This window comes from Phalangium opilio, unplaced genomic scaffold (genome assembly GCF_054372755.1).
Source record: "Phalangium opilio isolate 3A_F unplaced genomic scaffold, DU_Popi_V2 ptg000070l_1, whole genome shotgun sequence".
NCBI classification, from domain to species: Eukaryota; Metazoa; Arthropoda; class Arachnida; order Opiliones; family Phalangiidae; genus Phalangium; species Phalangium opilio.
The window spans coordinates 8,303,682-8,331,624 of record NW_028324182.1 but is presented as its reverse complement, the minus strand read 5'-3'; the positions used below and the strand labels follow the sequence as shown (position 1 = coordinate 8,331,624).

General features: G+C 38.0%; 1 protein-coding gene across 2 annotated transcripts in view; it reads left to right on the top strand.

The window, feature by feature from the left end:
- LOC149661406 (neural cell adhesion molecule 1-like) overlaps positions 1–21,877 on the top strand; it is a 46,881-nt gene extending 25,004 nt beyond the window's left edge. Inside the window, exons 3-16 of one of the 2 annotated variants that reach the window (XM_089842917.1) lie at positions 2,187–2,237; positions 3,193–3,543; positions 6,261–6,371; positions 6,751–6,951; positions 9,302–9,601; positions 10,596–10,886; positions 10,993–11,280; positions 11,785–12,084; positions 13,980–14,105; positions 14,192–14,219; positions 14,406–14,500; positions 15,366–15,514; positions 19,551–19,703; positions 19,937–21,877. In XM_089842917.1, coding sequence (XP_089699043.1) covers positions 2,187–2,237; positions 3,193–3,543; positions 6,261–6,371; positions 6,751–6,951; positions 9,302–9,601; positions 10,596–10,886; positions 10,993–11,280; positions 11,785–12,084; positions 13,980–14,105; positions 14,192–14,219; positions 14,406–14,500; positions 15,366–15,514; positions 19,551–19,703; positions 19,937–19,990 — 2,498 coding nt within the window. In that variant the 3' untranslated portion in view covers positions 19,991–21,877. Of the gene's footprint in view, positions 1–2,186; positions 2,238–3,192; positions 3,544–6,260; positions 6,372–6,750; positions 6,952–9,301; positions 9,602–10,595; positions 10,887–10,992; positions 11,281–11,784; positions 12,085–13,979; positions 14,106–14,191; positions 14,220–14,405; positions 14,501–15,365; positions 15,515–19,550 lie in introns of both variants that reach the window. The other variant, XM_089842916.1, reaches the window with a different exon arrangement.
- Positions 21,878–27,943: the final 6,066 nt, after the last annotated feature.

Below are 27,943 nucleotides of genomic sequence, written 5' to 3'. Positions count from 1 at the left end.
ACTTTTTTTAAAGAGTATATATGTAACAAATAGATTTTCCTTTAAAATATATATTTTGTTTTTAAAAGACGAAAACTCATGAGAAGAATACGTAATACGAAAGCATTTGAAATTACGTTATTACTCGTATATGGCGTATATAGCCAAAGTAATAAATTCATTTCCCAAAGTAATATTTATCTGAATATATTTCTTAAATTCATAGTTTCAACAAGGAGTATGTAGTATTTCGTAGAATGGGATGTGAAGCTTTTATTTTATGGGTTATCTCGAGTGAGAATTCAGGAGAATTAATCTATTAGATCATTGTATAACGCGTTCAATTCAAACTAACTTCCCACAGACCGTAATATCGTATAGAATATTCACGGATTCGTTCTCAAAAATGAGCGTGTATACTTTAAAAAAAAAGATAATGCGAAAACGTTAGTAGTTGTACGTTGAGGAATTTGTGTTATATACGTTGAAGAAATTCCATTCCTAGGAAAATCGAGATACTTCTTACAGTAAAAGTTCTAAGGAACTAGAAGAAAAAAAAAGTGGGCGGAGTCAACGCTCAATCCGAAAGTACTTTATAGAGAAATACTTCAGCAACAATTCAAAGAAGTCGAAATGAAAATAGCTAAGCGTGGATATAGAGTTAACGAAAATAAAAAAAGCGTGTTTGGAACGCCAAAAGAACCAAACTTTAGCTTCATTAAAAAGAAAAAAGAGCTCCCAGATAAAAAAACAGTACATAAGATCCGACACGAGTATGAAAAAAAAATAGAAACGATTCAAAAAACATTTGGAAGTATGGATGGTGCTCTATTATTTTTTCATCTCTATAGTGAAATGCATCCCTAAAAGGGTTGAATTTCCCGTAGATAACCGGCTTTAAATTCAACTCCTTTAAAGGCTGCATTCTACTGTAGTATCTTCCATGATTCGCGGCCGGGAAACTAAAGGCAGTCGTGCGTTTTCGGTATAAGAAGTTTATTAACTCAAAGCTATAAAATACCTTGAAAAAATCTCCTTCTCAGGAAGACAATGACGAAACACGAAACTATTATGCTTTCGATATTTTATGGTTCTTCGTATACTTTTCTCGTTTGTGTAGTTTGTGTTTGTGTGTAGTGTTGTGTGTGTGTTTCAGCGTTCTCTACGTGACAAGAATGTCCCGAGTCTATTTTTATTTTTCCAACAGTCTTCTTCTTCGCATCTTTTTCTTTTATTTTCTATTTTTCCCACACCCCCTCATTTCTCCAATTTTTTTCTCTTCTTACAAAAAAAAAATGTCGGAGAAAAATCTAGGAATAACACGAAAAAAGCAGCGGTAGAAAGGAAACAGGACAACATGTAGTGCGTTTCGGGATGGATTTTGGTACCTACAGCGTGGCAAAGATCAAAACATACGAAGGTCTAAGCAAAATTGTCGTTCGTTTTATCACACGTGCAATATTTCTCTATCTCTTTCTCTATAGAAACTATTGAGTTTCTTAATCCGAGCCACGCTGTATATGGATGAGATAGACGCGGTATAAAAAAAGGTCTTCCCTATACGACCAAGTTCAGAAATAATTTAAAATGCAAAACGAAGAATTGCTTTGGTAGAATATAGGGGGGAAAAGTCCGGTGCAGATGTCACGGATCCTCCCTGTCCCACCCTGAGCGCCTCTGACTGCAAATTTTTCGCATGATTGAATACATTAATGCATACCTCGTAAGCTTGATCGTAAGGAAATTTTACGGCGAGTTGACGGGAAAATATTGCGCGGGAAGATTCAACCTTGTTATACCGCGATTGTGGTCTCGACGGGGCTAGATTTTGGATGATGGAAACGCGTATTCCTTCATCCCACCATATTTTTTTTTACTCGGAACTAAGGAGAGATATATCCGATGAGAAATCTTCTCTGTAACGTATGGATCATGACATTTTATCGAATTTCAAGTCGAAAAAAATTCATAGAAATTTCTAGATCAGTTTAAATCCATGGGTAGGGTCACCTTGTGAAAAAACAGTCTGATGATATCAAAGTTTTCGACTAGACTAGACCAATTTTAGTTTTCCCTCTCGAAATGGATGGTTATATGCGTACTAGGAAGTGAGCAATCATTTAATGATCGCTACATAGCATCTGTTTTAATTGGATTTGTTAATTACAGAAACTAGGTACTAATTGTAAAATATTATCAAATTCCAGGTGTTACGAGTGTCAAATTAAAAACGGGAGGATACCACGACGAAACGACCGGTAAGTACATCAATTAAAAATCATATTAATTGCTTAAATATTCTTAAGGAGACACGATAATTGCCATCGCGAAATTAAAAATATTCCTTGTATAAAATAATACCGGTACTGATTTTCGCGGATCTGAAATCTCATTAGCGTCTTCGAGAAAAAGGAAGAAGTAGCTCAAGGGTAGAGGAAAGAGAGAGAGAAAAAACTGAGCAGAGGAAGTTGAACGAGAGAAAGTGATGGAAAGAAAAACACCTTTTAAAACGAGTGGAAACGAAAACCAATTAGCTGCGGGGAGAGGAAAAATCTAATTTTAAAAATCCTTCCGTATCCCATAAAGTCGGATTAGTTTACAAAAAAATCCGCCCCGGGATTCTCTTTCGTAGCACTATCTTCTTTTTTCCTTAAGTCCCTAGCAGCTCATTAGGAATTGGACGCTAGATCCGAGAAATTCCTTACCACTTTTCCAACTCTATTCCGTTCGCGTGGTTCGACTTTCCTATACGTTTTGCACTTTTCTCTCATCACCCAAGGTCCTTGTAAAGAAGCTCATTTCAATTCTCTCATCGTAACAGCTAGGAAAATAACGCGCCCTATAACGATAAGCTATGAAACCTTCCCTCCCGATCAACGACCACCTACCTCTTTACCGAGGTGGATGTATATACCTTGCAGATTGGAGCAGTTAACTCTAAGGAGATAGGAGAAGTGTGGAAGCTCTTCGGGTTAACAAATCGCGGAATTTTAACAGTCTGGATCTTTATACCTAACCGCGAAACGACTCCAATATGTGTGAAATTTCATTAATATGGTACAGCTAATGGTTTTTTTGTGCAAAAAGGTACAATTGTAAAAGTTGACTAAGAAACATGGTATATCTCCTTGAGGTTTTAGTCCAAGTCAAAGGGGAATCTAATATGGATCTTACTTTAGCCCTTCTCGACGCATTTCTCCTCTCTTTTTCTAGAGTTCCCTAGATACGACGCGGTGGTCGGTCAAAAAGTGGATCTACCGTGCAACCTCACGTCGCCGCTCGAACACGATTCAACGTCCCTGATCTTATGGTACCGCGGGGACGGAGGAGCGCCGATTTACAGCGTCGACTGCCGCCCTTACGAAAAAGAAGGCTCCAATCCCAATTGCTTCCCGCATTTCCCCACCGAGATATTGGGAGAAAGAGGCTTTTTCAACGTGACTAGTCGACCGGCAGTCTTGAGGATAGATCCCGTTCAAGCCGGGGACGGTGGCGAATATCGATGTAGAGTCGATCATCGTTGGGCAAGAACCCATACCACAGCCTCTATTCTGAATGTCATAGGTATGCTCAATTTACCACGCAATAAAATAATTCCATAAAAACCGAGGACAAGCGCTTGATGGATTATGGAAATTAAGCTGTAAAACCCAGAGACTTTACTAGAGCTAATTAGGCCTCGTATTGAATTAGTATTAACTATATAAAAGGAGAAAACCATTCCCCCTAAAGAATTACGCTAATTATTATCCTTGTATTTTGTAAGGATCCGATAAAATATATATTTTTATATTATTGGAACCTACGTAATAATTTCCATTATATTCCGGATGAGTTCAGAATCAGATTACTTCAATAAGACAAAATTCTCTTATAGCTAAAAGGAGTGGGCGATCGAAACACACGGGCGTATTAAACCGGTTCTCCGATATTCACCATTCCTCCTCTAGCATAGTGTTTCCGAATTACTTTTCCGTTCTATTTCGTGGAGTTCGAATCCGGAGAGCGTCGCCTTGGTCGGAATGTCCCGAAAGATGCAAAAGGCGATATTTATAGGGACGGAAGTATTAGAACAACTCCGCTATAATTAATTTCGGCTACCAGGCCGGGTCGGGGCGTTCGTTACGTTTCCTCCTCGAAATAACATAAACATGTTTTAGTAAAATTGGAAGAGAGAACTTAGGGATTTAAGGGGAAATGAATTGGAGGAAGTCTCGACCCAGAATTCCGATCCAATTTATAGCATTAATCCTATACTCTCTGTACACACAAAAGGGACGTCTGATTAAACTACCCGCTATTTCTAATAACAGCCAAGGCGAATTAATTTCGCGTACGCCTTTAATAATTCACAAGTTTACTTTAAAACATTTAAAATTTACTAACCTTTAACGGCAAATCTATTAGTTTCTAAGGGATGCTTGGGAAAACTGAATATTTTACGCGACCTAAATAATTACGACACTAATTTCAAAATAGCGCAACAAAAACAAATTTAAAATTTGATCGTATAATTAGCTCGTTTCGATAAACGATTTTATAACGTTAAAGAGAATATGGATTTGTTTGAAAATAAGGCCTACACGAGTTCGAACGAAACCTTTGGAAAGATAAGACGGTATAAAATGGGCTAGACCCCTCTCTCTTTCTTTCCGGCCAACTAGACCACCGTTAACGTAAACATATTGGTATTACTTCATGGGAGGAATGGGAAAACATAAAAACATTTTTCATTCGAAACGGGGCATTTACGTATAGATATATTTAAATTTGGCGTATCTCGCTCTCTTAAAAAAAATTGGGAAAAATAAGGCCTGAAAGAGCTCCGGTGTATATTTTATAAGGTAATGGCCGAGAGAATAATATAGGAAGGAGCCAACTTCGAATATTTCTTTTTCGCGGCTTGATAAAAATACCAAATCTATGTTTAGAAATATATAAAATCGAGGATGTTAAATTCTCAGACAAAATAATTTCAATGTAAAAATTTGTGTTTCTGAAGTTCGCGCTTCTCTATGATTTGTAGCAAGGTTTGAAATACTCTGGCATGAGCATATATTGTCATTATTAAAACTCCCGTCTCCTCCAAATATTGCACGATATTTGAATTATATTCATATTTTATGTCTGATTAATGGATAATCAAAGTTATGGTTAGCTAATCCGTGAGGTCTTTGCATACAACAGACTAGATCCCCCATTAAATGATACTATCACTACTATTTTTAAACACAAAGTTTGTTCCAAAAATCCCGAGATAAAAACAAAATATTTAAAAAAAGCAAAATTTTAAAGAAAACCCTAATGAATTTTTATGAAGTTTAATGTTACGACCTAGCGTAATGAAGCTAATAAAAACTTCCGTATCCCTTTAGTAACTAAATAACTTCGGTTAAATCTATTTTTGGGACGGAATATAGGCTGTTGAAGTCGACGGAAAGAAAGCCAGAGAGAAAGGGGAGAAAAAAAAGTGGATAACCCATAAAGCTTATACATATTTGGCAACTCAATATCGACCGGAAAACACACCGAGAGAAAAAACCTGGATGGGATAGTCATAAAAAATTGACGGATTGAAGCCGTTATTTTTCGAGAATAGCTCCAGTGTCAATGATATATGGGCTAAAATGCGATGGCTGCAGTATATTTTTTTTACTTGACCAAGATAGCTTTAGTAAAATATATTCTAGGATGAATTCGGAGAACCCCAGGGAAAACACAGGCGAAACCAACAAATTCTACCCTAACATCATTCTGCTTACTAAAAAGTTTAAAAGATACGATGCTTTCCAGTAATTTTTCTTTTCCGTAGCTTCGCTAAAAGTACATTTACTTCTCCCTCAACAACGGAGTGAGGCGGGTGAAACATTTCTACAGGGGTTACGTAGAAAATACATTGGGAAGATTCATCCTGAATGAGGGCTTTCCTGGGATGTAAAAAAAAACTATTATTAAAACATTTAGACCATTTTTAAGCGTTAATTGCTCTGATGTACTAGACTTATAATTGATGTAGTCTGGAGTATTAAGTACCATCACTACGTCTACAGGACGAGTTAGCCTATCCCAGAGGGATTTCCCTCTCCGTAAAGATAAAGTTATCACCCTCCAAAGTTGGTTAAAAAATTCCTTTAAGCCTAGCTAGGCCTAATTGCTCAAATATTTTTAAATGAAATGAAAAAAAAAGACTTCAAAGTCTGGGTTGGTTTCAAAATATGATAAGGACGGCGCAAGCTAACTCCATTAAAAATTTCTTTCTTCTCTCCCTCTCTTTGAAAAAGTTCCACCAAACGACGTGGCCATTTTAGACGAAAAAGGAAATCACGTTCAAGGAGTTATCGGACCGTATAACGAGGGCTCCTCTTTAAATCTAGTCTGTCAAGCCGATGGCGGTAAGAAAATATCTCTTTTATTCCCGTACCCAAAATTTGACTAAATATGGCCCCAAAATTTTAAGAAACTTCAAAAATCCATATTTTTTTTATAAAAAAGAAAATGGTTTCGAAATTAATGATGTATTGAGAAAGTGGTCTTTTAAGTAAAAGGAGGTTTTCCTTTCTTCATATATCATAATATATACAAATTTTCTGTCCTATAATGGACGTCGTTTCCATAGAAATAAAGGAGATAATGAGGATATATGTTATTTTTTAAAGGTTGCAACAGAAAAAATTTAAATTTTAGAAATTAGTTAAGAATAGGTCAAGCGCGAGGTAATTTTTATATATAAACTTTTCATTACTGAATTTGTGAAACTTTACGCGCACTTAGGTCAACCACCACCAAGAGTAACGTGGCGTAGACACTCAGCAATAATAGACAACAGTTACAACGCGACGGAGAAACGAGCTCGCAACGCGCTGGAAGTGTTTGAGCTCAAAAGAACTGACCTAATGGCTGTTTTCACGTGCTCAGCCGAGAACAACAATTTAACAAGACCTTTGGAAACTTTCGTTACGATCGATATGAACCGTAAGTTAATTCCACCATTTAATCGATTTATAATAATTCGGACGTTTGACCTTAATTTGACCCCCGTTCCATTACAAGAGGTCATACTACTTTTATACTGATACTGGTAAAAGTTTGGCTCTAATTTAGGCGTTTTATTTGCGCGAAATAATTGCGTTTTCGAGATATTAGAACCTTGGTCCATTACCTTTTATATTATTCGCCGAGCGGAAGGAAGAGGGAGGAAGAAGAAAAAAAGAGGGTCGCTCGAGGATGGGGATGCTCTTTGGGCTTTCTTTAATTAATTTCGGCCTTTCGGGCCAGGCCAAACAGGGCCGTAAAAGCAAATAGAGCATCCTTTAAGCTTACACGCGCAAAAGCAAGAAGAAAATGTCCCTTTCGTTTAAGCGTCGTCTTTTACGCCCGTGGTAAAATATATAAAATGCTTCAGCGAGTAAATGTTTCGTTTATTCTCGTCGACTAAAATGACGTCAGCGCTCCATTTACTGCTAATTTAAATTAGGCTTAGAAGGAGTAACTCTTTCTGGCGCCGCCAAAAGCCCCAAAGATACGAAAGAAAAGAAAACATTTTTAGCATTTGTTTAGTTTTAATATTTTAGCCAAAGAATTTCACTCGGAGCTGTGAAAATTTAACGAACGTGTAGCCTAGACTTTAAATGAGACAAGTGACAATGTTCCCCTAAGCAAATTCGACAGAGATCAAGAGCGGTTTGTTGATTAAATTATCAGCGTCCGATTAGTCGTCGACTTAAAATTCGCATCCTACTTTTAAATTCAAATTTTTGGGACTCGCCTTCACTCTTTAAGTTACTTAAATATAGTCTTTGATATGATGAAAGAACTCTGAATAAAAATACGAAACCGTTCCATTTTCTAAAGTCATTTTAAACTCCCAGGGCAACCACGGTCGGTTCAGTTGCGGGCCAAAAGGAAAAAGTAAATGTAAACCAGTCAGGAACGAAATCGAAATTTTCCTTAATGTTCCTCATACAAGTATCGCGGAGTTATCCATTGGTCCATTAAAAGAGCGTCTTTTTATTCTGGTATGTAATGGCAAGGAATACGCCCTTCAGCCATCGTTCCTTTCTCTCCATTCTATACTTGGCCTTGTTTTCATCGAGAGATCGCTTTTAAAAATGGTTGAGGTAAAGAGCTGATCAAACATAACCTCCTTCAAATATTCCAAGGATAAAGCAGATTCTTAGAAGTAAATAACTTAAAGCATTCACTGGCTCAGAAATGACATAGAGAGGATTGAGAAAGACACACTTCTAGTTACGCAAATGCACTTACGATGTAAACATGCGAGAAATGGGCGCACCCTCGTCTCTTTTTTTACATTCTTTTCTTGTGAACAGAATATTCTTCAATAAAAGAAATTTTGCCGCCGGCGGGTGTATTCATCTGCGAACGTTTCTGCGACTACTTTAACTCGGAAAGGAGAAGAAATTTTGCCAAGAAACATGTAAAGAAATCGTTACTAAAACTTTTCCTCGCGATTTTACTTGTCATTCCATATAACAAATTTCTACTGATTCAAGCAGGAAATTGAGTTGACCCATGCAGGTGCAAATAACTAATTCACTATAAAATATATTCAAAACATAAGAAATCTATTGCTGCTATTTCGGCAAGGAGTCATACTATCCAAGAAAATTTAATAACTATTATAATGGGTTTTTAGATTGGCATAGCGGCTGGTATCCTTTGTCATGGACACCATGTGTCACGTTAGGGTTAAAAGTGTTAGCTTCCCTAGGAGGAAGATGACTTCTTAGAAAAAGAAGAGACACGGTCTTTAATAACAAGATCAGGGAAAGATGTTACGTTTTTGTACACCATTCTCATCTTGGGCTTCCCAAGTTTTCTTTTCGACAAGTTTTCCCTCGGGAGGTCAGCTGAGTTTTTTTTGGCAACAATTCCTTATATATTAACAATGTCCCCCTTTCATTGCGTGCTGTCACTATAACAGTTGCCAGGCTGCCATTCCTGAAACTCTATTATGTATGTATTTTTGCCCTATCCCGAAAGATGTTTCTCTCTCTCCTAACTGAGTAAAGACTTCTTTCTTATCATTTCTTTCGCCTCAAGTGAAATATTGTTAGTTGTTTAAGTACAATGTCGTTTGAATATAAAAGGAACGGATTTTGAAGAATGCTAATTCTGGATAAACTAAGAAACGCGTCAGTCTTTTGTGATCTTATAAATAGCCTTAGAAAAAACATGCTATACGATGCAGCGTATTTGCGAAAACGCACACAAGTATACTAATGATATCCTAAGTTTGTAAATACACCATTTTATCAAAATGAATGTGAACAAAAGTCTGTTTTCAATTTCTTTCTTTTAGTTAAACCAGTCGAAGCCCAAATAGCATCCACACCCAGAACTCTGTCAGCTGGGAAAGAGGTCAAAATACAATGTAAATCAACCGGATCACGACCCCAAGCGAAGATCACTTGGAGCGTCGACAACAAGCGATTAGATACCGCGATGGATAAACCCGTGCCCATTGGAAACTTTACCACCATCAGCGAACTAACCTTCGTGCCTTCCGCGGAGGATAACGAGAAGAAACTAACGTGCCGCGCCGAGAACATGAACGTTCCAGACAGTGCCTTAATCAGCGAAAAAAAGCTCACAGTATACTGTAAGTGTCACCTACGACTATTACGCTGGGAAGAGGCTAAAAACAATCTTCCCTTCATGGCTTAATTAAGACCAGGCTCAGGGAATCAATATCGGTGAATCTGCTCTCCCGCGTTTTTTCCTAACATCCTCTCGGTACATTTAGCTATTAAGAAATTAAACGGGCGCGTTAATATTAGGTAAATGTTTACTCATTAAAGGGAAAATTACTCCAGGCTTCCGAGTCACTTTTTATGCTTCGAGCTTCTAGTAACGGTGTACCACGAATTGATTTAATTCTCCGATGAACACAGGAATAATTGCAAAATAGTTTGCATGCAATTTTTCTTCAAAAATGGGTTAAGGATGTTCCACTTTTCAATTGATAAAAGCACTAAGTATTCATTGGATATTTATATAACTTCATGGAAAAGAAAGTTTTTAATTCGATAGCCACGATCAAAAATGAGAAACGACAGATTATTGAAGCGAATATATGATTAAATCACTAGTCCACCAATAGAGGGAAGTTAAAATAATTAATTATGCAGTGGTTAATTTCTAATCCGGAAAAGAAACAATGGATCGACATTTAAAGAATTAATAAATCAAACTTATTAATCGCTGGTTCCGCGGTTTCGGTGGTCGGAGAAAATCATAAAACCATTCTTTCGGTGAACCGTAATTAAGAAGGGTGAAAATTTTGGTAAAATAATTAATTTAATTTATCGTGGAATGGAAGTGACCGATATTCCCTTCGGAGTCGGTTTTCAACCGTCGAGGGAATGTGGATTCGATTGATTTTGAAGTTTCCTTTCCGAGAATAGAAACGGTCGTTCAATATTTGCCAAAATTTCGTCTTCCGTCAAAATCAACCTTGGGGAAGGAAAAAAAGCTCTAGGATTTCCCGGAGTCACTTTTTCTTATTCAAAGACCGTTTCTTAGTTCTCATTGTCAGCTTCAATTCAAGTCTCTTTTTTAAAAAATTTTTCTTTCATCTCTCCGGTCGATGTTAGATATTCCTCGGGTCACGTTGACATTACCCGTATCACCGGGGAGTCATTACATCGTGGAAGGCACCGACGCCGAACTGACGTGTAATATCCAAGCGAACCCATCCGCCTTCGACGTCAGTTGGAAGTTCCAGGAAAATCCCTTGACCCAGGACCAATCTTCGGGTGTCAGCATCAATAATCAGTCATTGATTCTAAGGGAGGTGAAACGTCAACAACGCGGCAAATATCGGTGCTCTGCCACCAACATCGAGGGACAAGGAGAAAGCGATGACTTCGAACTCAATATCAGTTGTAAGTACTTGGACATCATTCCTATTGATTAGTTGACTGATCATTGTTCATTTTCTTTCTCAAAGATTATATTTAAGTACTTGTTCATCGTTACACTTTCTTTCAGACGCACCCATCTGTAGAGACAAAAGACGGACAAATAAAGGCGTGACTTTATACGAATCAGTCAGGTTAAGTTGCTATGTTGACGCCGACCCTGATGACGTCACATTCTTCTGGTCATTACACAGTACGAGCAACGGTAGAAAAATCACCACCTTCTCGACTGACGGGACTCACAGCGTTGCCACTTTCGTCCCTAAGAGTCAGAGCGACTACGGAGCGGTGTATTGTTGGGCAAGGAACAGTGTTGGAGTCCAAAAAGAACCTTGCAAATACTCCATAACGCCAGCGGGTAAGAAAACCCTTTCAAATTTCTTTGCATCTAATCCGGGGAACTAAATAATCCTTTTCACGTACATACGGTCTTCCAATATTCTTTTCAATAAAAACCTCCAATTTTAAGAAGTACCTATACATCTTCTTGCCAATTTCAAAGATGCATTCAGAGAAAAAAAAAATTAAAACCTTCAAAAAAACTTTCCAAAATGAGTCGGGGTCGCGTAGAGCGGTTTCAAACCGCAAAACCAGTAAATCCAAAGAGATTAAAACTATATTTCCCCTTTTTCGATTAAAATATACTAGTGTATACACGGATTTAATCCGATTACCGAAGTATAGTGACACGATCAATAGATTCGAACCCATTTAAAGCAAATTCGGATTTCGTGACGGATGGTCGGGCGAATTTTCAATTGAAACTTAAATGCAGGTTTTTTCCCTTGAATTTGTTTCTTCCATTTCTTCTTTATATTCTTTAAATCCCATGTCTGGTCTTGTCCACCGAACAAATAATTAGGACCTCCGGATAAGCTGACCAATTGCACGGTGACGAATTCGTCTTCGAACGGTTTGTGGGTGGAATGCTTGGCTGGTCACGACGGGGGCCTTCCTCAACAGTTTTACTTGGAGGTCTTTAATTCGGACCGCAACAAGATCGAAAAGAACCTAACGAGGATCGAATCTCCCGGTTTCCACGTGGGTGATTTGCCTCCCTCCACTACCTTCGTCCTGACCATCTACTCGGCCAATAAGAAAGGACGCAGCAACTCGGTGGGTTTAAAAGCTTCCACGAAACCGACGCATCTCAAACAAATTGGTAAGTCTGATGAGCTTCATCTATTGCATTAATTATTCGCGGCGCTGTGAATATTTAATGAGAAGGCGAAGACATTCGTCGCTTTGAGAAACACAAATAGGTTATATGGAAAAATGGATGTGCATTGATTATTTTCATCTAGCGTGGTACTCGACCATTCCTCGCGTTATTAGTAAACCTTCCCAGCATCTACATTAAACTAAACTCGTTTTTGTGATATACATCACCCATAGACGATAATTTGAGACAAATTTGACAATCATGAAACTTATACGAACTAAAAAAGTAAAGTTGGGAAAGGGAAAAAGTCAATATCCTATGCCTCTTTTTAGGTTTAGGTTTTAGCCGTAAAACAAAAGGTAAGAGAAAAAGAATGGCAGCTTCAAGATAATTGGGAACGTCGCCTCGATTCCTAGCTAGTTTCAAGAGCGAGAGAAAAAATAAAACCTTATCCAGGACTTCGAGTGCTCAGTAGCAAAAGGCTGAAGGGGCTACGTAGAGAAAAGATATACTGTTATAAAACAGAATGTACTGAAAGTTCTCTTATGTCGAAAAGAGCCTGTTTAAGACAAGAGAAGCAATATTTTAGCCCAGGAGTAAAAGGCACGTTATCATACCTTTTTTGACAAAAAAAAATCTGCTAAAAATAAAATTTAGACAAGTTCATAGTTTGTTAAAGATGTTACAATTTCATATAGGAAGAAAATTTATTGGTGGTAAGGGATTTAAAGTCTCGGAAACTGAACTTCGATAAGCAAAAATATAACTTTTCCAATATTTTCAAAGTTTACTCTTTCATATTTTGGATAACGAAGTTTATTTTTCCTCCTAGATTTATAATTTTGTAATAAATACCATAAAAAGGAAAATAAATTAAAAAGGCACTTCATAGACTTACTCTTTAATTAACTCGGGTCACAGCTAGAGGCTAGGGTAGCTAGCTAACTAGTCTTATTAGTCTCTGGGAAAAGAACGAAGGGGCACGTATACTCGATGGTTTCGAGATTATCATTTTGCAACTATAATTAGGGTACTTCGCTAATTGGTGAGAGGATAGGGGATAGGAGGAGCGGTGCCGCGAGCTCTTTCTCCCGGGATGTATACATATATATTTCATTTTCGGAAAAACGAACGCGGATTAAACTGAAGTAATATATGATTTGTTTCTGATTAAGGGAAAGTAAATAACTTAAAGGAGTATTCATTTTTTTACAACTTCAGAGTTAATCCGATTCTTCCAGGGGCGGAAAAAAAGGCAAATAATTTTAAGGCGGGAGCAGAAGTATTCTTGACTGCCGTCACGACCGCTTCTCATTTTATTACAATTTAAGAGCGGATCGTAGTTTGGAGGAAGATGAGGAGTAAAAAGAAGAGAGGGAGAGAATAGGTTAGAAAAGTTGGATGTCGCTATGCATACATGAAGTGCCATTTGCAGCGGGCGTAAAGCTTTAATTACTAAGAAAATCTGGTAGGGAATCGAGAGAGAGTGAGCGCTTCATCCGTCTTTCGCAGCTGCCGAGAAGCAAAATGACAGCCAGTAACGGGCGAGGACCGCCGAGGGAATTAAAAACCGAATGAAAATGTGATCTTTCTCTTCCCTTCTTTGCCACACGACGCGACGCGATCCCCTCAAACAATCCAGCGCCAGTTTTGATTTTTGATTCTTCAAGCACAACCTATTAAAAATTTCTATAGATGCTTTTTAGCTTTCCCAAACAAGGACCAAAAACAAAGAAGAAAAAATAACTTTCAGGCGGTAAAAGCTTCAAAAGATTGCTTTGAAGTACTTTATTGGGTTTTGTTAAACTTTTCCAGCGTTTATTTTCCTTTAGGGAAGATGCAGATTGTATTTTGGGGAAGTTAACACGTAGACTGGTTTTCTTTCTTTATTACAGATAAATCATCAGCCTCTGGTCTCAACCCTCTATTGGTCATTTTGTTGGGGGTCGTAGTGTCTTTGGTTTTACTAGCCATAATTATTGTGGTCATCATCAAAATTCGATTCAAGGTGCAAGAAAAAGGTTCGTAATTATACTTTGAAAGCGAAACTGCATGCGGAAATTTATTTTCTTAAAGTGGTTGAAAGATATTGACTTCTCTTTGACAGGACCAGAAGAGGAGCATGGAGCGGAAAAGTGAGTATTTTTCCATCTAAATTTATTCATTTGTGAACAGAGAACCATTATTCACGGGGGAATTGAATAAATTGATCTTAACAATGATAAGAGGGTTTTGAAATATGGAAGAAAATCGTACTGATTTTTTTACGATTTTTTCCTGTGTTCTTTTTTGTTTGTTTCGGAATACGTTTTTCTGGGAAGATCACAGCCGTTACTAACCAAGGAGACGCATTTTTCATCTTCCACATCCGAATTCAAAGATCCAGACGTTATACCTTCCAAAACGGAAGCTACCGGTAAGTAAGGTCAAAGCACGCCGCCAATTCTTTCTTTAAATCGATCTCGCGAAATATATAGACCGAAAATAAAGGCCGGACATAGCGTAAAAAAGGCTATGCGGAAAATCGATTCTAAACTTAGGCCGGAAGAAAACAAAATACGGTGTTACAACTTCCATTTTCATTTCCGGGGACGAGGCAAATAGACAAAAAATATACACGTTTACTCGGAATAATTTTCTAATTTTAAAGTTTATACTGTTGTGATGATAGGAGTCTGAAGGTAGTTCTAGCTTAAAAATTTCCACCAACGCCTTTCCTAACTATTCTAATATTATTCACTAGTTCTATTCAGACTCCTCTTTTAAACTCTGTCTCAAAATATGCAAATTCCATTCAAAGACGGACGGAGGAAGGAATTAAATTATTCTTCGTTAGTCACGCGATTTTAACGAACGTGCCTCGTAGGCCCGCTTGCTCGTACGAAATGCGGTCTATGCTAAAGATTGGTTTCTTTCTTTTTGGCATAAGTCAAACAATAAGATAAAATCTACTTTAACTAGCGCCTATAGTTTCATTCAAAACGAAGGGGTTCCTGCTTTGGCCATTTTTGTGGCGTCATAATGATAAATAAAACGTCGTGGTTTAAAACAATAACATTCATCCTACTTCTGATTCTAGTACATTCATTAAACAGGGTTTAACAATTTTTTTCCTCTTTTTTGTTTTGAAGTTGCTGCTTTAGCTAGTCTTACTTATTGGGGGCTGATATTTTCTTATGATTTTGAACTTGCAACAACAATTTCCTCAGTTAATAGGGAGAAGTTTAAATAGACTCGTTAAAATTCCTTCTTAAAATTCAGTTTCTGGTTTCTCATTTAAGATTTTTGCGCTCTGCAAGACAACTGGCCGACGCTGGAGATCAACACCCCGCGGGACAGTATATTCACGTGCAGCGGTTACGATCGAGGGAACGACGTTTACACGGCCGACTGCGCCACGTTGGACTACCCGAGGAACTCTAAAGGGAGAGTAAGTAAGCCATTACAAGCTTAACTAACTTACCAATCCCTAGAGGTACGCGCTCGCTCCGTGATCGCTAAATTTTTGATCACGAAGGGAGAGGAAGTATTCGTCAGTTTTCTAACCCTGAATCCGAGTGCCGTAATCCCGTATTTGACTAGCTCGAAATCACACTTCCTTCTAAGTATTTAACAGAAGTCCATGAGGTACTCTGAAGTATCTTAGGTCGCGGTATTTTCAATAAGATCGGAATAATTCTCTAGAATCATAGCTGTGATATGAACAACTCTTCTAGTCTCACTGGCTTCAGAACGTCGAACCTCTCGAAGAAGGTTAGAAGGGGAATTTAAAGTACCTTAAGAGATCCGTTCGTTCATCTCTAACGGAAAACCTTGATTTGGCCAATTCGTTCGAATTTTGATCCTGGGGCATTAAAGGGTTATGAGTCTAGATTAGATTAAAGCGGCTTCGTTTAAATATTAATAATAACCCGGACAATATTATCGTGAATCTTTAATGTTAATTAAGATCGGGATCTTTGAAGCCTTCCTCGGCGAGGGCTAATCGGGAAAGCTCGTTTCTGCTTAATTAGCGTAATCAAAGCGTCAACTAGACGTATACCCTTCCTACTAAATACCGCCCCCGGGAAACCAGTAGGGGCGACCAAATGCGAGAGATCCCACCATATTCCGGGATGGAGCCATTTGATAGGAGAGTTCGAAGCTATAGCTGACCTTCCGGGCATCATCGAACCGACGACTAGAATTTATTCGAAGCGACAATCGCGGCCGACCATTGTTTCCCGCTCTAATAATTAGGCGATGGCGTTGGGTTGCTCTTCTAAGATACGCTACGCTTCGTTTGAGTTTTGTTTTACGCGATAGCCTCTTCGCCTCACTCCGGTTTTCCCCGTTTAGCTTTACTCTTAGCGAATAAATTAACACGTGTTCTCATCCCTATATATGTAATGCCTCATTTTGGGATAGAACTCGCGATCCAAATTATCCTTCCCACGAATCAAGGCCTCTCCATCAATCCCAAAGAGACTGGAATATAGCTAAAGGCATTTCTAAGCAAACTATCGACACGAAATGAAGTTCAGCATCAGATCTAGGCTCATCTTCGGCTTTAGGGGGCTTATTACTTAGTATGTTCTATGGAGATACGGGGAAAAATTTAAAATGGCACGACAACTATTCCAATATTGCAGATGGGCGATTAAAGATGAGGAGAATCAACGACAATTTTGCGTGTTAATTTTTTCTCGTAGAACTTATTGAGAATTTTGGTCTGTGAAAATTCCACTCCCGCTACAGATGTAGAGTCCCTGTGATTCATTGCATCTCTGACTATAGTATGGAAGGAAACCATCGAATCAGAATCTTTAGAGATTAAAGTGCTTGGCGATAAATTTAATGATTGCCTTTCTCTATTAATTTTCCACCATCAAAGTATAGAAGCCTTTCAAGGCTCAGTATATTAATTCATCCTTTTCTTTGCGTGCACTCGTAGAATTAAAAGCCGGTCGGTTTCTCTCTTGATCAAACGATTTTCTTCGTTTTTCTAGAATTTGGAATCTCTTTCCTTAGTTCGCCATTTAGTAAGACTTCAACCCATTTAACCCTTCTCTTTCGCGAAGCCTCGAGGTCCTATAGTTGAGTCTGAAATGCGCCATAAAATGTCTTTAGGCTGGAAAAGGCCTAACTTAAGACGCGTCGTATTAGCGAAACAGTCGCTGGCGTGATGAAACTATACGACGGTATATTCTAAGATTCCTAAGGATGGTAAAGCCGTAGCAGAAGGGGTTTCGTCTTAAAAGGTCTGGATCAATAATTCCAGGCTAAAAGGCCGAAGGAACTCAGCCAGCTAAAGATCTCAAACTTTTTCCTTTTCAGCCATTATGATTATGGTTACGATATACATGTCTATAATGTAAATTTTGGATTCTCCGGTATTCTAAAGCGAGATTTTTTTATTTATATATATTAAAAAAATCAAAGATTTCTTATAAAACTGACCCCATTTCTTTCTTACGAGAGGAAAAAAATAAGCTTGGATATACAGAAATACGGGGTTATGGTATAACTCCATCCGCGCAGCTAGGAAAACCGCTTATGGAAAGAAAAAGCCATTCTCGAGTTTAATATTAAACTTCTTGACTGAAAGTTGAATTTTTTTCTGTAAATATTAGCCTAGGTAGCGTTTGAATGGGATTCGGATAAGAAATGAAACATAAAACCAGAAGTCCAGTCCCTTTCCATAAGTCTGACACTACTTAGATGGAAAAAGTCATACCCTTGGTCGTCGTGCCTGCACCCATAGGCTAAGAAACTGTTTAGTATTAATATCAATTTCTCAGCTATATCATTCATTTTCCAGATCAGTCCCAGCCCTGAAAGTGACATACTTAGGAAACATACCTTCAGCGCAAACAGAAAACCGAGTTTAAGGGCAAGGGTTAGAGTTAGGGCGCGAGGGCGTAACGTATTCGGAAATATTAACTCGATCCTCCGCACATCCGCGAAGAAACGCTGTTGGTGTAAGACCGAGCACGGATGGTGTTGGTGAAAAGATCAAAACAAAACCGACACCAAAGGGAAAGGGGCTAAAGTAAGTTATTTGGCACTGTGCCCCGGCTTCTCCTTCCTAGCTTAATACCAAGGGTATGTAGGGATTACCCTGAGCCCTACTCCGAGAACATCTAGTTCTCCTATCTGTACACAAAGCCCATAACTTAAAATAATACAATTTTAGCCCCCTCAAGGCAATAACCAAAACGTGTTTGGTCCTTCTCTGGAGGCAGTCCACGGGATGAAAGTCGAATATATTGGATCATCGCGGAAAATTCTCAGCTTATCATCAATAATTTCCTGAAAAGCTAATATATACTTATTTCGTCATAGAGTTTATCGTCTCTAGAGACGCCACTTAGTCTTAGAAACTAAAATTGACAGAGATTTCACGTTGCGCTTATAGGTGCCACAAAATAATTACTATTCGTCTGCCAAACGAGTTAGAAACGTTAACACGTTTCCGTGCCCATTATCATCAGTTAGAAGCATAACTCAGGTATCAATGAAGAAAGCCTCTGGGAATGCGGATTGCTACGAAATCTATCGCATTTTTATATCCCTAAACAAAGATACATTGTTATAACTTTTCTTAACCCGGTGTTTGAAAGACTTATCAAAAGTATATCTGTACTATACCTTTAAAGTTACAGACTTCTGATATAAAAAACTTTCTTAGGCATAGGAAACCAACGCGATGTATATTGAGAAATGTCTGGATAAAAAAAACCCCACGTGCAAAAAGTAATCCCGTCAAGAAGAGAGAGAGGAAGCTGGTAGGAAGAGAATAAGCTACATTCCTATTCGGTTGGTTTTCTAGGCTTGAGTACACACGCTATATTGCTTCATATACCAGATTTCGAGTAAAAGGAACCTTACACACCGAGGAAAAATCCAAAACTCCTATCTAAGTGTTTTACTTTACTCTCTAAAAAATTCAAAGTAACTTAGAGAGAAAGTTCTTTCTTTTTTTCTTCATCCAAGTCCAAGAAAAGCTAATATACCTTTATAGAGAAGAGAGTTACCAAGGCTTAAAAAAGTTCATTTCTTTTAGACATGTATATCCGTATATGGTCGGTTATACGAACCGTATCGTATCGTTAGATTTTTTCCTAAAATTTCGCCCGGAAAGTCATTTTAAGCAAAAGAGGAAATTTCAGGTTTTTTAGATTTCCAAAAATAACCACCTACGATATAACTTTATGAAATGGAACGCCAAAGGTGTAGTTTCACGAGAAAAAATATACGACGTATTTGGGGCAGCTAAAAGTATACTAAAATGCTCTAATAAGTATTTTTATATACCAGCGTTATTAGAAATCTAATTTCCAAGGGAATTATAGCGAATAACGAACGTTATTTACTCTCTATTGTTTTGTGAGTGGGGCAAACCCCGGAAATGGAAACCGCGCGCGTAATTATTTGGTATGTACGAGACTGATTGTAGTCTGGTCATTCCCATTCATTTATCTCAGGGTTATAATTCGTCGACGCTGCGGTCATCCCATCAAGAGCATCATCATCCGAGAGACGCGGAAATATTGCACGTGAATTCCCTGACTCCGGAAGATTTGGCTCCGGCGGACTACAGGAGAGTAATCTTTCATTCCGGGGAAACAATGCCACCGGTATGTCATACTCAATTTCTTGACCCTCCCTTATACAACGCCCAGGAATTCCAACCCTCCATCCCCCCAGAGCCATCTCCTTGCGAAATAAGACAGCGTGGCTCGGATCAAAATCCTTAACACGAGAAATGCCAATTGATTTTCTCCACCCCAATTCTATTCAATCTCGCATCTCCATATTATTAAGGGATTCTATTTGGTTTTTACTCTAACCAAAATCTTATTTCTTCTAGCGATTTCAAACGGATCTAAAAAAACAGTCAGAAATGACTTCAACTCCGGTTTGAAGTAAAAAGTGAAGATGTAAATAAAAAAAGAAAAAAATTGCGGTTAAATTCTCCCCGATCGCGCGTACGTCTTTGCCGCAAGCCTCGTTTCTTTCGCCTCTTAAAATTCGGAAGAAATGATGTCAACCCGCCTTTATGGTAACAAGAAACTCGGATGGCAAAACAAAACAAAATATTCCAATACGAGAATTCAAGAATTTGATCTTATACCCAGTTCTTTTAACGGAAGTTGAAGGAAATAAGAGAAGATCGTATCAAAATAATAATAATTAAATTGTACAGCTACGTTCACCACTAACTCTACTGTGGTTGAAAAAAATCCGTTTTGAACCTTTGAGAATAAAAAACTTCCAACTCCCAGTGAGTTCTTATTATATTTTTGGTGTGGTTCTAAACTTCTAGGCGTGCGCAGTAAACCCCTTTAAACAACCCCCCATTTCTATATGGAACGTCTACGCGAACGTCTGAGAGTAAATAACAGTGTAAAAAAAAGACAAATACTTCTTACAAATTCCTGCCACGCCGTAAAACCGTGTTTGCTCAAGAATTCCACCTCTAGAAATATATATATATATATATAATGTTTACGAATAATAAAAGAAAATTCCCAAACTTTCAACGTGTATGATAACTTAACGAAAAAAAAAGGCGGGACACGTTTTGTGTGTGTGTCGGATTGGGTGCCATGTGAAAAGAAAATACAACAACAAGCCACGTAAAGTAACGTGTTTCCGGTACCAGTGATCGGAGAAGCTTCGATATTTCTTTCCTCCCAAACAAGAAAAAAAAACATACATTCCCGGTGAGTTGTTTATATATTACGTTCTAGGTCGCCAAGTTTTTATTGAGATAAAGTGTTTGGACAGAAAAGAACGGTATTGAACGGCGCCCATGCAGGTAGCCAAACAAAGGGACAGTATTATTAAATGGGCTCTAAAACAAGAATTTTTAAAACTACATTTAGAATGGTTTTCCTATGGGATTGACGTTATAAGAGCTATCTCGGAAGAAATAGAGTGACGTCAGTTACAAAGAAAATGCATTGATTTTTCCCCTAGTCGATGACGTAGCTGTATTTCCGATATTCCAGATTTTATTTTGAAAGAATTACTAGAAAGGAATATTACGTAATATCGCCAAGTGTGGGGGTAAAAGAGGCGTGTTCTATAAATTGGTTGAACGATAGCTACGTCATTCAGGAGCAGTTCTCTGCTTACGTATAATCCTTTCTAGTTTTCTCGCGTTTTTTTTATCAACCCTACTAGAAAAATTAAATAAAACTAGAGAGGTTTTCATTATACTGCTCCTTTTAAACGACAGAGATGCGAAACGAGTGGAGTTGAATAAATAGGAAACTAAAAAATGTGCCTTTAAAAGATGAAAAAATAGAATGTTAATAATAATAATACGAAAATTATAAAATAAAAAATAAAAATGGCCGCGTTGGAAAATAAAAACATTTAGAAACTCAATGGTGATAAGGATTAATATTTAAAACGACTGAGGAATTAATTACAATTAAAATTAAATGTTCGGGACCTATTTCTACACAAATTTTCATTTTCCCAACTTGTAAATTAAAAAAAAAAATAATTAAACTGCGATGAAATATGATAAAAAATTATCAATAAAATTAAAGTAACACCCCATATGAAAAAAAACTAAACAAAATGAAACTGAAATTAAATATGTACAGCGCGTAAGAGATTACTGTTGCCAAAGTAATTTCTTTGTACGATATATTTTAGGTGATGTTGATCTTTTACGCCCTATACATAGCCCAACCACTGCTTTGTAAGGATGCGCTGTTTCCTTTATACCTTACGATAGTAAATATGAAACATAATATTGAAAAAGGGTAAACAATGAATAAAATATAATATGAAAACTTTAAATGGAGTTTGTCTGTTAATTTCACAAGTGAATAATTAACCACAATAAGTTAAAACAGAAGTATTAAATATAACCTTTCCAAAATATAAAATGGATGCGTTCCTTGGGGGACATCGTTGTGTAAATGGTAGGTCTCAGGAACCATATATATTGACCGGGAAAGAGGTGAGGTAAACCTTACGAAGTAACAAAGTAATGGTCCTTTGAAGGTGAACGGTTAATGTATCCCTATGCTGGAAAGGTTTACCAAAGTCGCGAGATCATACAAAAATACATGAACCGAAAATAATCCAAGGAAGAACGATACACCATATTCCTAACCAACTTTAGAAACTCATATCTTTATAACATCGGATTAATTTACTTTCTGTCGTTTATATATAGATAGAAGGAAGAATAAGAAAAGAATAAAACGGTTTCTCTGTTTGCGGAATTCCAAATCTTGAAAAGAAAGTAAAGTGCGAGAAAGAGAAAGTGAAGCCCCTTTCAGACGAACCAAATACGAGTTGATGTTACAGCTCGAATTGCTCCGATTATTTCGAATCGGCAGAAGTTCATTGTAAACAAAATGGATCACGGATAAATTTTTCCAACTTCGGCGAGTTGATTGAACGACAAACAAACTCGTAAACTCAGTTGAAATGAAGCGGATGTCGCAAAACGTTGGGTCGTCTGAAAGGGGTTTGCTTTAGAGTGAGAAAAAAGGGTTTTCGAAACGGGTTTTTCACAGAAATATAAACGGAACCACGCCTTTATGACTTAACTTGGGAGCTAAAATCCCGATAAAGTCCCTTCCCGGAAAAGAATGTTACATTTCTTAAAAAAAAAAACGATGGTGGACAAGCTTGGAGCGTAGACGGTGGTTTGGCTATTCTTGTTAAAGAAAGAGAAACGAGCCCGCCGCTATTGAGCTGATCTATTGTGGACGCGACCATAAACCTAAAAGGCGTAAACCCATCTCCGTTCTTTTACGACTAGGGGCTATTTCCTTCTTCCGCCATACACGTAAACTCTTTTTCCCTCAAGACCAAAGTTCTCGAGCGCCCTGAGACCTAGAAAGTTATCTTCTCAGCAATAATGTGATAAAACCGCTTGAATAGACGTAGAAAATACGCCAAATACCGGCATTAAGCGACTAAGTACCGACGTACGCTTCCCTGCCAACATCGCTTAACGGCTGACGTGAGACGCCCAAGCCTTTTTCCTAACATTTCCAGCGTTGCTCAGATCGAGAAACGAACGTGGCAGGTGCGAGTCTCCATCTCCAAAATATAGCTTGGGCGTCAGCGATACGTGAATATTCCCATATGACCTATTGAGTTTTTCTTTCTTGATCTAAGCCACGCTACGTTATTCCACGGGGTTTAACGAGAGCTTCTCTACTCCGATCGAGATGGGAAAAGAGCTATAGACTAAGATGAGAGGGCCCTATAAGCAATCAGATAACGAGTTAACACACCGTTGCATCAACAGACACACCTCTTACTACAATCCTAACTCCAGAATCATCATAAGTACTTGCTCGAGTCTTTCTCTTTACATAAAAGTAAAAAAAATCCTCACCTCCCAAAATAATCCCAAGTAATGCATGAATAATTTCCATTTTAATTGGTCACAGTTAAATAATTTCAATTTGCAAGTAAGGACCAATTTAAAAAAATGTTATTGGATATTTGTTTGCAGTCTAATTAAAAACTCTATTAGTTTTGCTAGGACCAAGTTAAAATTAAGGTGCAAAGTGTTTTTCTAAGATAACGAAAGACGTTCCAAGGTCCTCGTGAATCTTTTGCCCAGAGTGCCTTTGGGGATTCGTCAATTAAGCTACGTAATCGTTTCCTTTAGTGAATAATCCCCTACCCCTTTTATTATTTACTCCGAACCTCAGTTATATCTCTTTCCCCCAATTTGAGAATGATAGAGAAGGGTCCGAAAGAGTCAGTCTATAGTGTCCAAAACGTTATCTTAATCTATTTTTGGCTGGACCTAAATCCTTCATTTCCATCTTGTACCAACCGAGTAGAGAGAGAGAGAGAGAGAGAGAGAGAGAGGAGAGGACGCGCACCGAGTCTATTCGAATCTCTGGCGCAATCGGTCATGAACTCTACCGATCGAGATTTTCCCCAATCTCCATCCTCATCCTGTCTCCCTTAAGACTGTTGGAGGAACGGAGAATAGAAAGACGAGGTTTCGGTTGAAGGAAAGAGTTCGCTTTTAACGTTTTTCTTCTCGAAAGAGCACCAACCATTTCTCTTTACAGTCTCTTTCTTCGGAGCACTCTTTTCCAGAGGAGAAAGAGAGAAACGCCCCAACCTTGCTCTCTCTCTACATCCTTAGCACTAAGGATGTTATCAGCCTCCTATACTATCTATCCTTTATCACGACACGAATTAGAGCCTGCTGCCTTCAATCCTGGTATGCACTCTCTCTCTCTCGACTTGTGTGTCTTACGAGGAGATGGACACTTTGACTTGAAATGTTAATCCTTTACTAGATAATCAACTAAGAGGAATAAGAAGTTTTATTCAATCAATATTGGAAGGGTTGACGGTAGATTAACAGCAAGTCACATGGTCTTCTTTAAAGATAATTTAAGAATAAGTACGGGGCCAACTTGGAAATCATAAAACCAAAGGATAATACCTGATCCCTCGCACGATCTCTTCTTTTGGTCCGAATGACAAAAAACGAGGCAAATTCTCGACACACACACAGAAGCGAAAGGAAGTAAGCAGATGTGGAATAAAAGTCTTAGATATTCAGTTGGTCCCTCTGAACTACGACGTTACGTATCGGAAAAGCAAAGATACCCAAGATAGAAGAAAAACCTAGAAGCGTCTCGGAAGCGCCAATAGTGCCTCGCGGCAAACTTCCCTTCAACGTACAGAGGCTGGTATTCAAGATTTCTTTTACTCTTCGGTGGCTTTATTAGATTAAGATTAGAATGGCTGTCCCGGGGTTCAACCCCTTATAGTCGCTAGCACTTCCGTTCCGCCTCCATTTCTACTATCAATGTGCGGAAGTAAATTAAACCTAAATTATCATATCTCTGGTAATATGAGGTAGAAATGAAACGTAAACTTCATTCCAAAGTCGAATTTTATAGTTGTATTATACTTTAAGGAAGAACTTTATCGCTTCGGTTTAATCACCTTTCAAACATCTTCCTTATTCCTTAGGACCTATCCTTTTAAAAGGAAGGACGCGTTAAGGCTGCAAACGTTAAGCTTATTAGGTTTCGATTAATGGGCTCAGACCCAAAATGAATTAGAGAGTAACTGGATACGTGCTTTTTGATCACGCGTCTTTTTGGCCCTCCATCCCAAGAAGGTTAAGAAAAAAAGCCTCGAAGCCTTATGCCTTAGCCCGGACGACAGGATAAGAAAAGGTTCCGGGTCAAACTATTACTAAAAGCTTCTGTATGGTGTGCCCTTTGTTGGTGTGTAGGGGCAACATAGGTCAACTATATCGATTACCGGTAAAATTCTTCGGGCGTAACGTTCGGTTTAAACGACAGCATGGGGTACGAGGCGCAAGCCCCAACCCTATTTTAAATGGCTGGATTAAGTTATAAATTGAAGTTGATGTAAACAAAGACTTTTTTCTTGTAATCACTTGTTTGTGAATTAAAAAGAGATCAGAGTCCGTGAATCGAAAAATTGGTGTTTAAAATATCGTCAGAAATGCTTTATATCCGAATAAGCGAGACAACAACCAGTATCTTATATATTTTTAACCATCTTCGATCAAAGATTTTCTTCAATTTCAAACAAAAAGAATTCCTGCACTAATTCAATTCTCTTCAAATGAAAATAGGTATTGACATAACACTTTTAGGCGGGAAAGCAATTCACAAAATTTTATTGGAGATAAATCCCTTCGCAGTGGAAACATATTAAGGGTCACGTTTATAGACACCTACACGCGCGCGTTTGACTCTTTCAATTTTCCACTTTCTTTGATAGAATCTTTTGATAATCTATAAGAATTCTCTTACAAGAATTCACCGAGGAATAAAAAGGCGGTTAGAGTTTGTAAGCCGATTGAGGAATTGAGATGAAAAAAAGCTCACTTTTTACCCTTTTATAATCTGCGCTACAATAGAATGAAGGGAAAACTTCCGAAAAATACTTAGGTAACAAAATATACAGGGGTTTTCTAAAATCTCTGCCTATACTCCCGAATTTATGAATGTAAATGTCTGTAACACCCTGTATGTACAGTCTCCATACCCATGAAAATAAGAGAAATCACTGTCCGTGTGTAAAGCGTGATCTGATGGAGGAAGGGAAGAAAGCGGCGAGTTTTTTGAAGGAATGATAAATAAAAAAGCACGGAGCTTTCCAAAATCGCGATCGTTTCCTGGTCGAGGAGCGCATCGAAAACTTATCTTTCCTTATTGATGCTCTCAAAAAGATTGATCGAAGTTAGGATTGCCTTAGGAAATGGGAGTTTCCTGACCAGGAGACCTCAACCGTGCCGGGACCCGAATGAAGTCAAGAGTCGGCCGTGAGAACTGGCGCGTCTGATGCACTCGACGCCCGCCAAATCCTATATTTTCTCACTCCCTATCATCCCCATCGCTGGATTAAGCGACCCTATAGGAGGAACCAACAACCTACAAGATGCAATTCGATTCTCGTCGCCCAATAAACCTACGGAGAAACCTTGGACTACGCGGTTCGCAAGAAAGCATTTCACTTTTCTCTCGAGAACAGTCAGTTTGGTTTAGATAGTGGTATGTTACGTACGTTTACAATTACCCACTCGAGCATAAGCTCTTTTCCATTCGCGAATTCATCACACAATTTCATAAGAGATAATTAACTAAATACAATTACCTAATTCCAGTTTTTTGTCGATCTCTGAATTAAAATACATCTTCTAACGTTCCAAAGTTAACGTATTTCCACTTTCAAGTCCAGATGAAGATTTCTGCAAATAAAAAACAATATATACTTGTTAAAATTTTCAGAAACACGTCGTGCACTTCCCTGCGGATTATCATTAACACTAAGCTCGTTAATTACACAAAGATAACGAGAAAAAAACAACGCAGAATTAAAAAACCAAACTGGAGGGTATATTTCCGTATCAAAATCGAGCAACAAAATTTAACTTAACGTAATTAATTTTTCCCTTTTCGCTTTTCTCTTTGAAAAGTAGCGTCTAGCTAAACACAATTATTTCGCATCATTCCTATCCTAATCTCGTTTTTTCTCTCCATCCTCTTTTTGGGAAAAATAGAACGAAAAAAATGGACGTTCCGTTACAATTCATCCTTTCTCCCTTACTCATACTTGTATTAATTTAATAAAGTGTAGAGGGAGATGTAAAGAAGCCCTTTACAAAAGACATGAAAAATAATTTCCAAGGGTGAAATCGATTTTTCCTTCCTACGCTATATCATTTACTGTGAGACCAACGGCGGAAGTATTTCGTATAAAAAGTGGCTTAGATCAAAAATCTCATTAGGTTCTACGAAGAGTATAGACTTGTGGTTAGTAATATTCGCGGGAATTTATATGGAGAAAATCAAATACATTTCTCCCATTGAGTTCTTGATCTGTTCAACTCTGTGTGTGTACCAACGGGCAGAAAACGCTGGGACAAAATTCTTCCGGAGTGAGAGAAAGAGAGAGACGTGAAAAATACGCCATCAGGGAGGAAATATCCTCGGAATAAAGCTAGCCTCGAAAGGGTCAGAGAGATGACGATGGGAGATTGGTAAAGAAAAAACACCATGGATCTTTCCATCCTCATCTTTCGAGTGAAACGGCTCGAAAACTGAACCGAATTAACTTTTTACAGTAGTAGGAACTGTGAAGGGGTTTCCGAATCGAGTTTTTATTGAGTTTATTTACAGGGTGGTTCAGATGAATAAAAAATATAAAAACATTGCCTTTCGTATACGCACTATATTTCAAATAAACCATGCTGCGTATCTATTGAGTTGTTTTGATCTAAACCATCCTGTACATGAGTAACACTCCAATAGTTGTCAAAACTGTTTTAGAACCATAAATTCCAATCGTATTTCCGATTCGAGTTGCCGTCATCTGA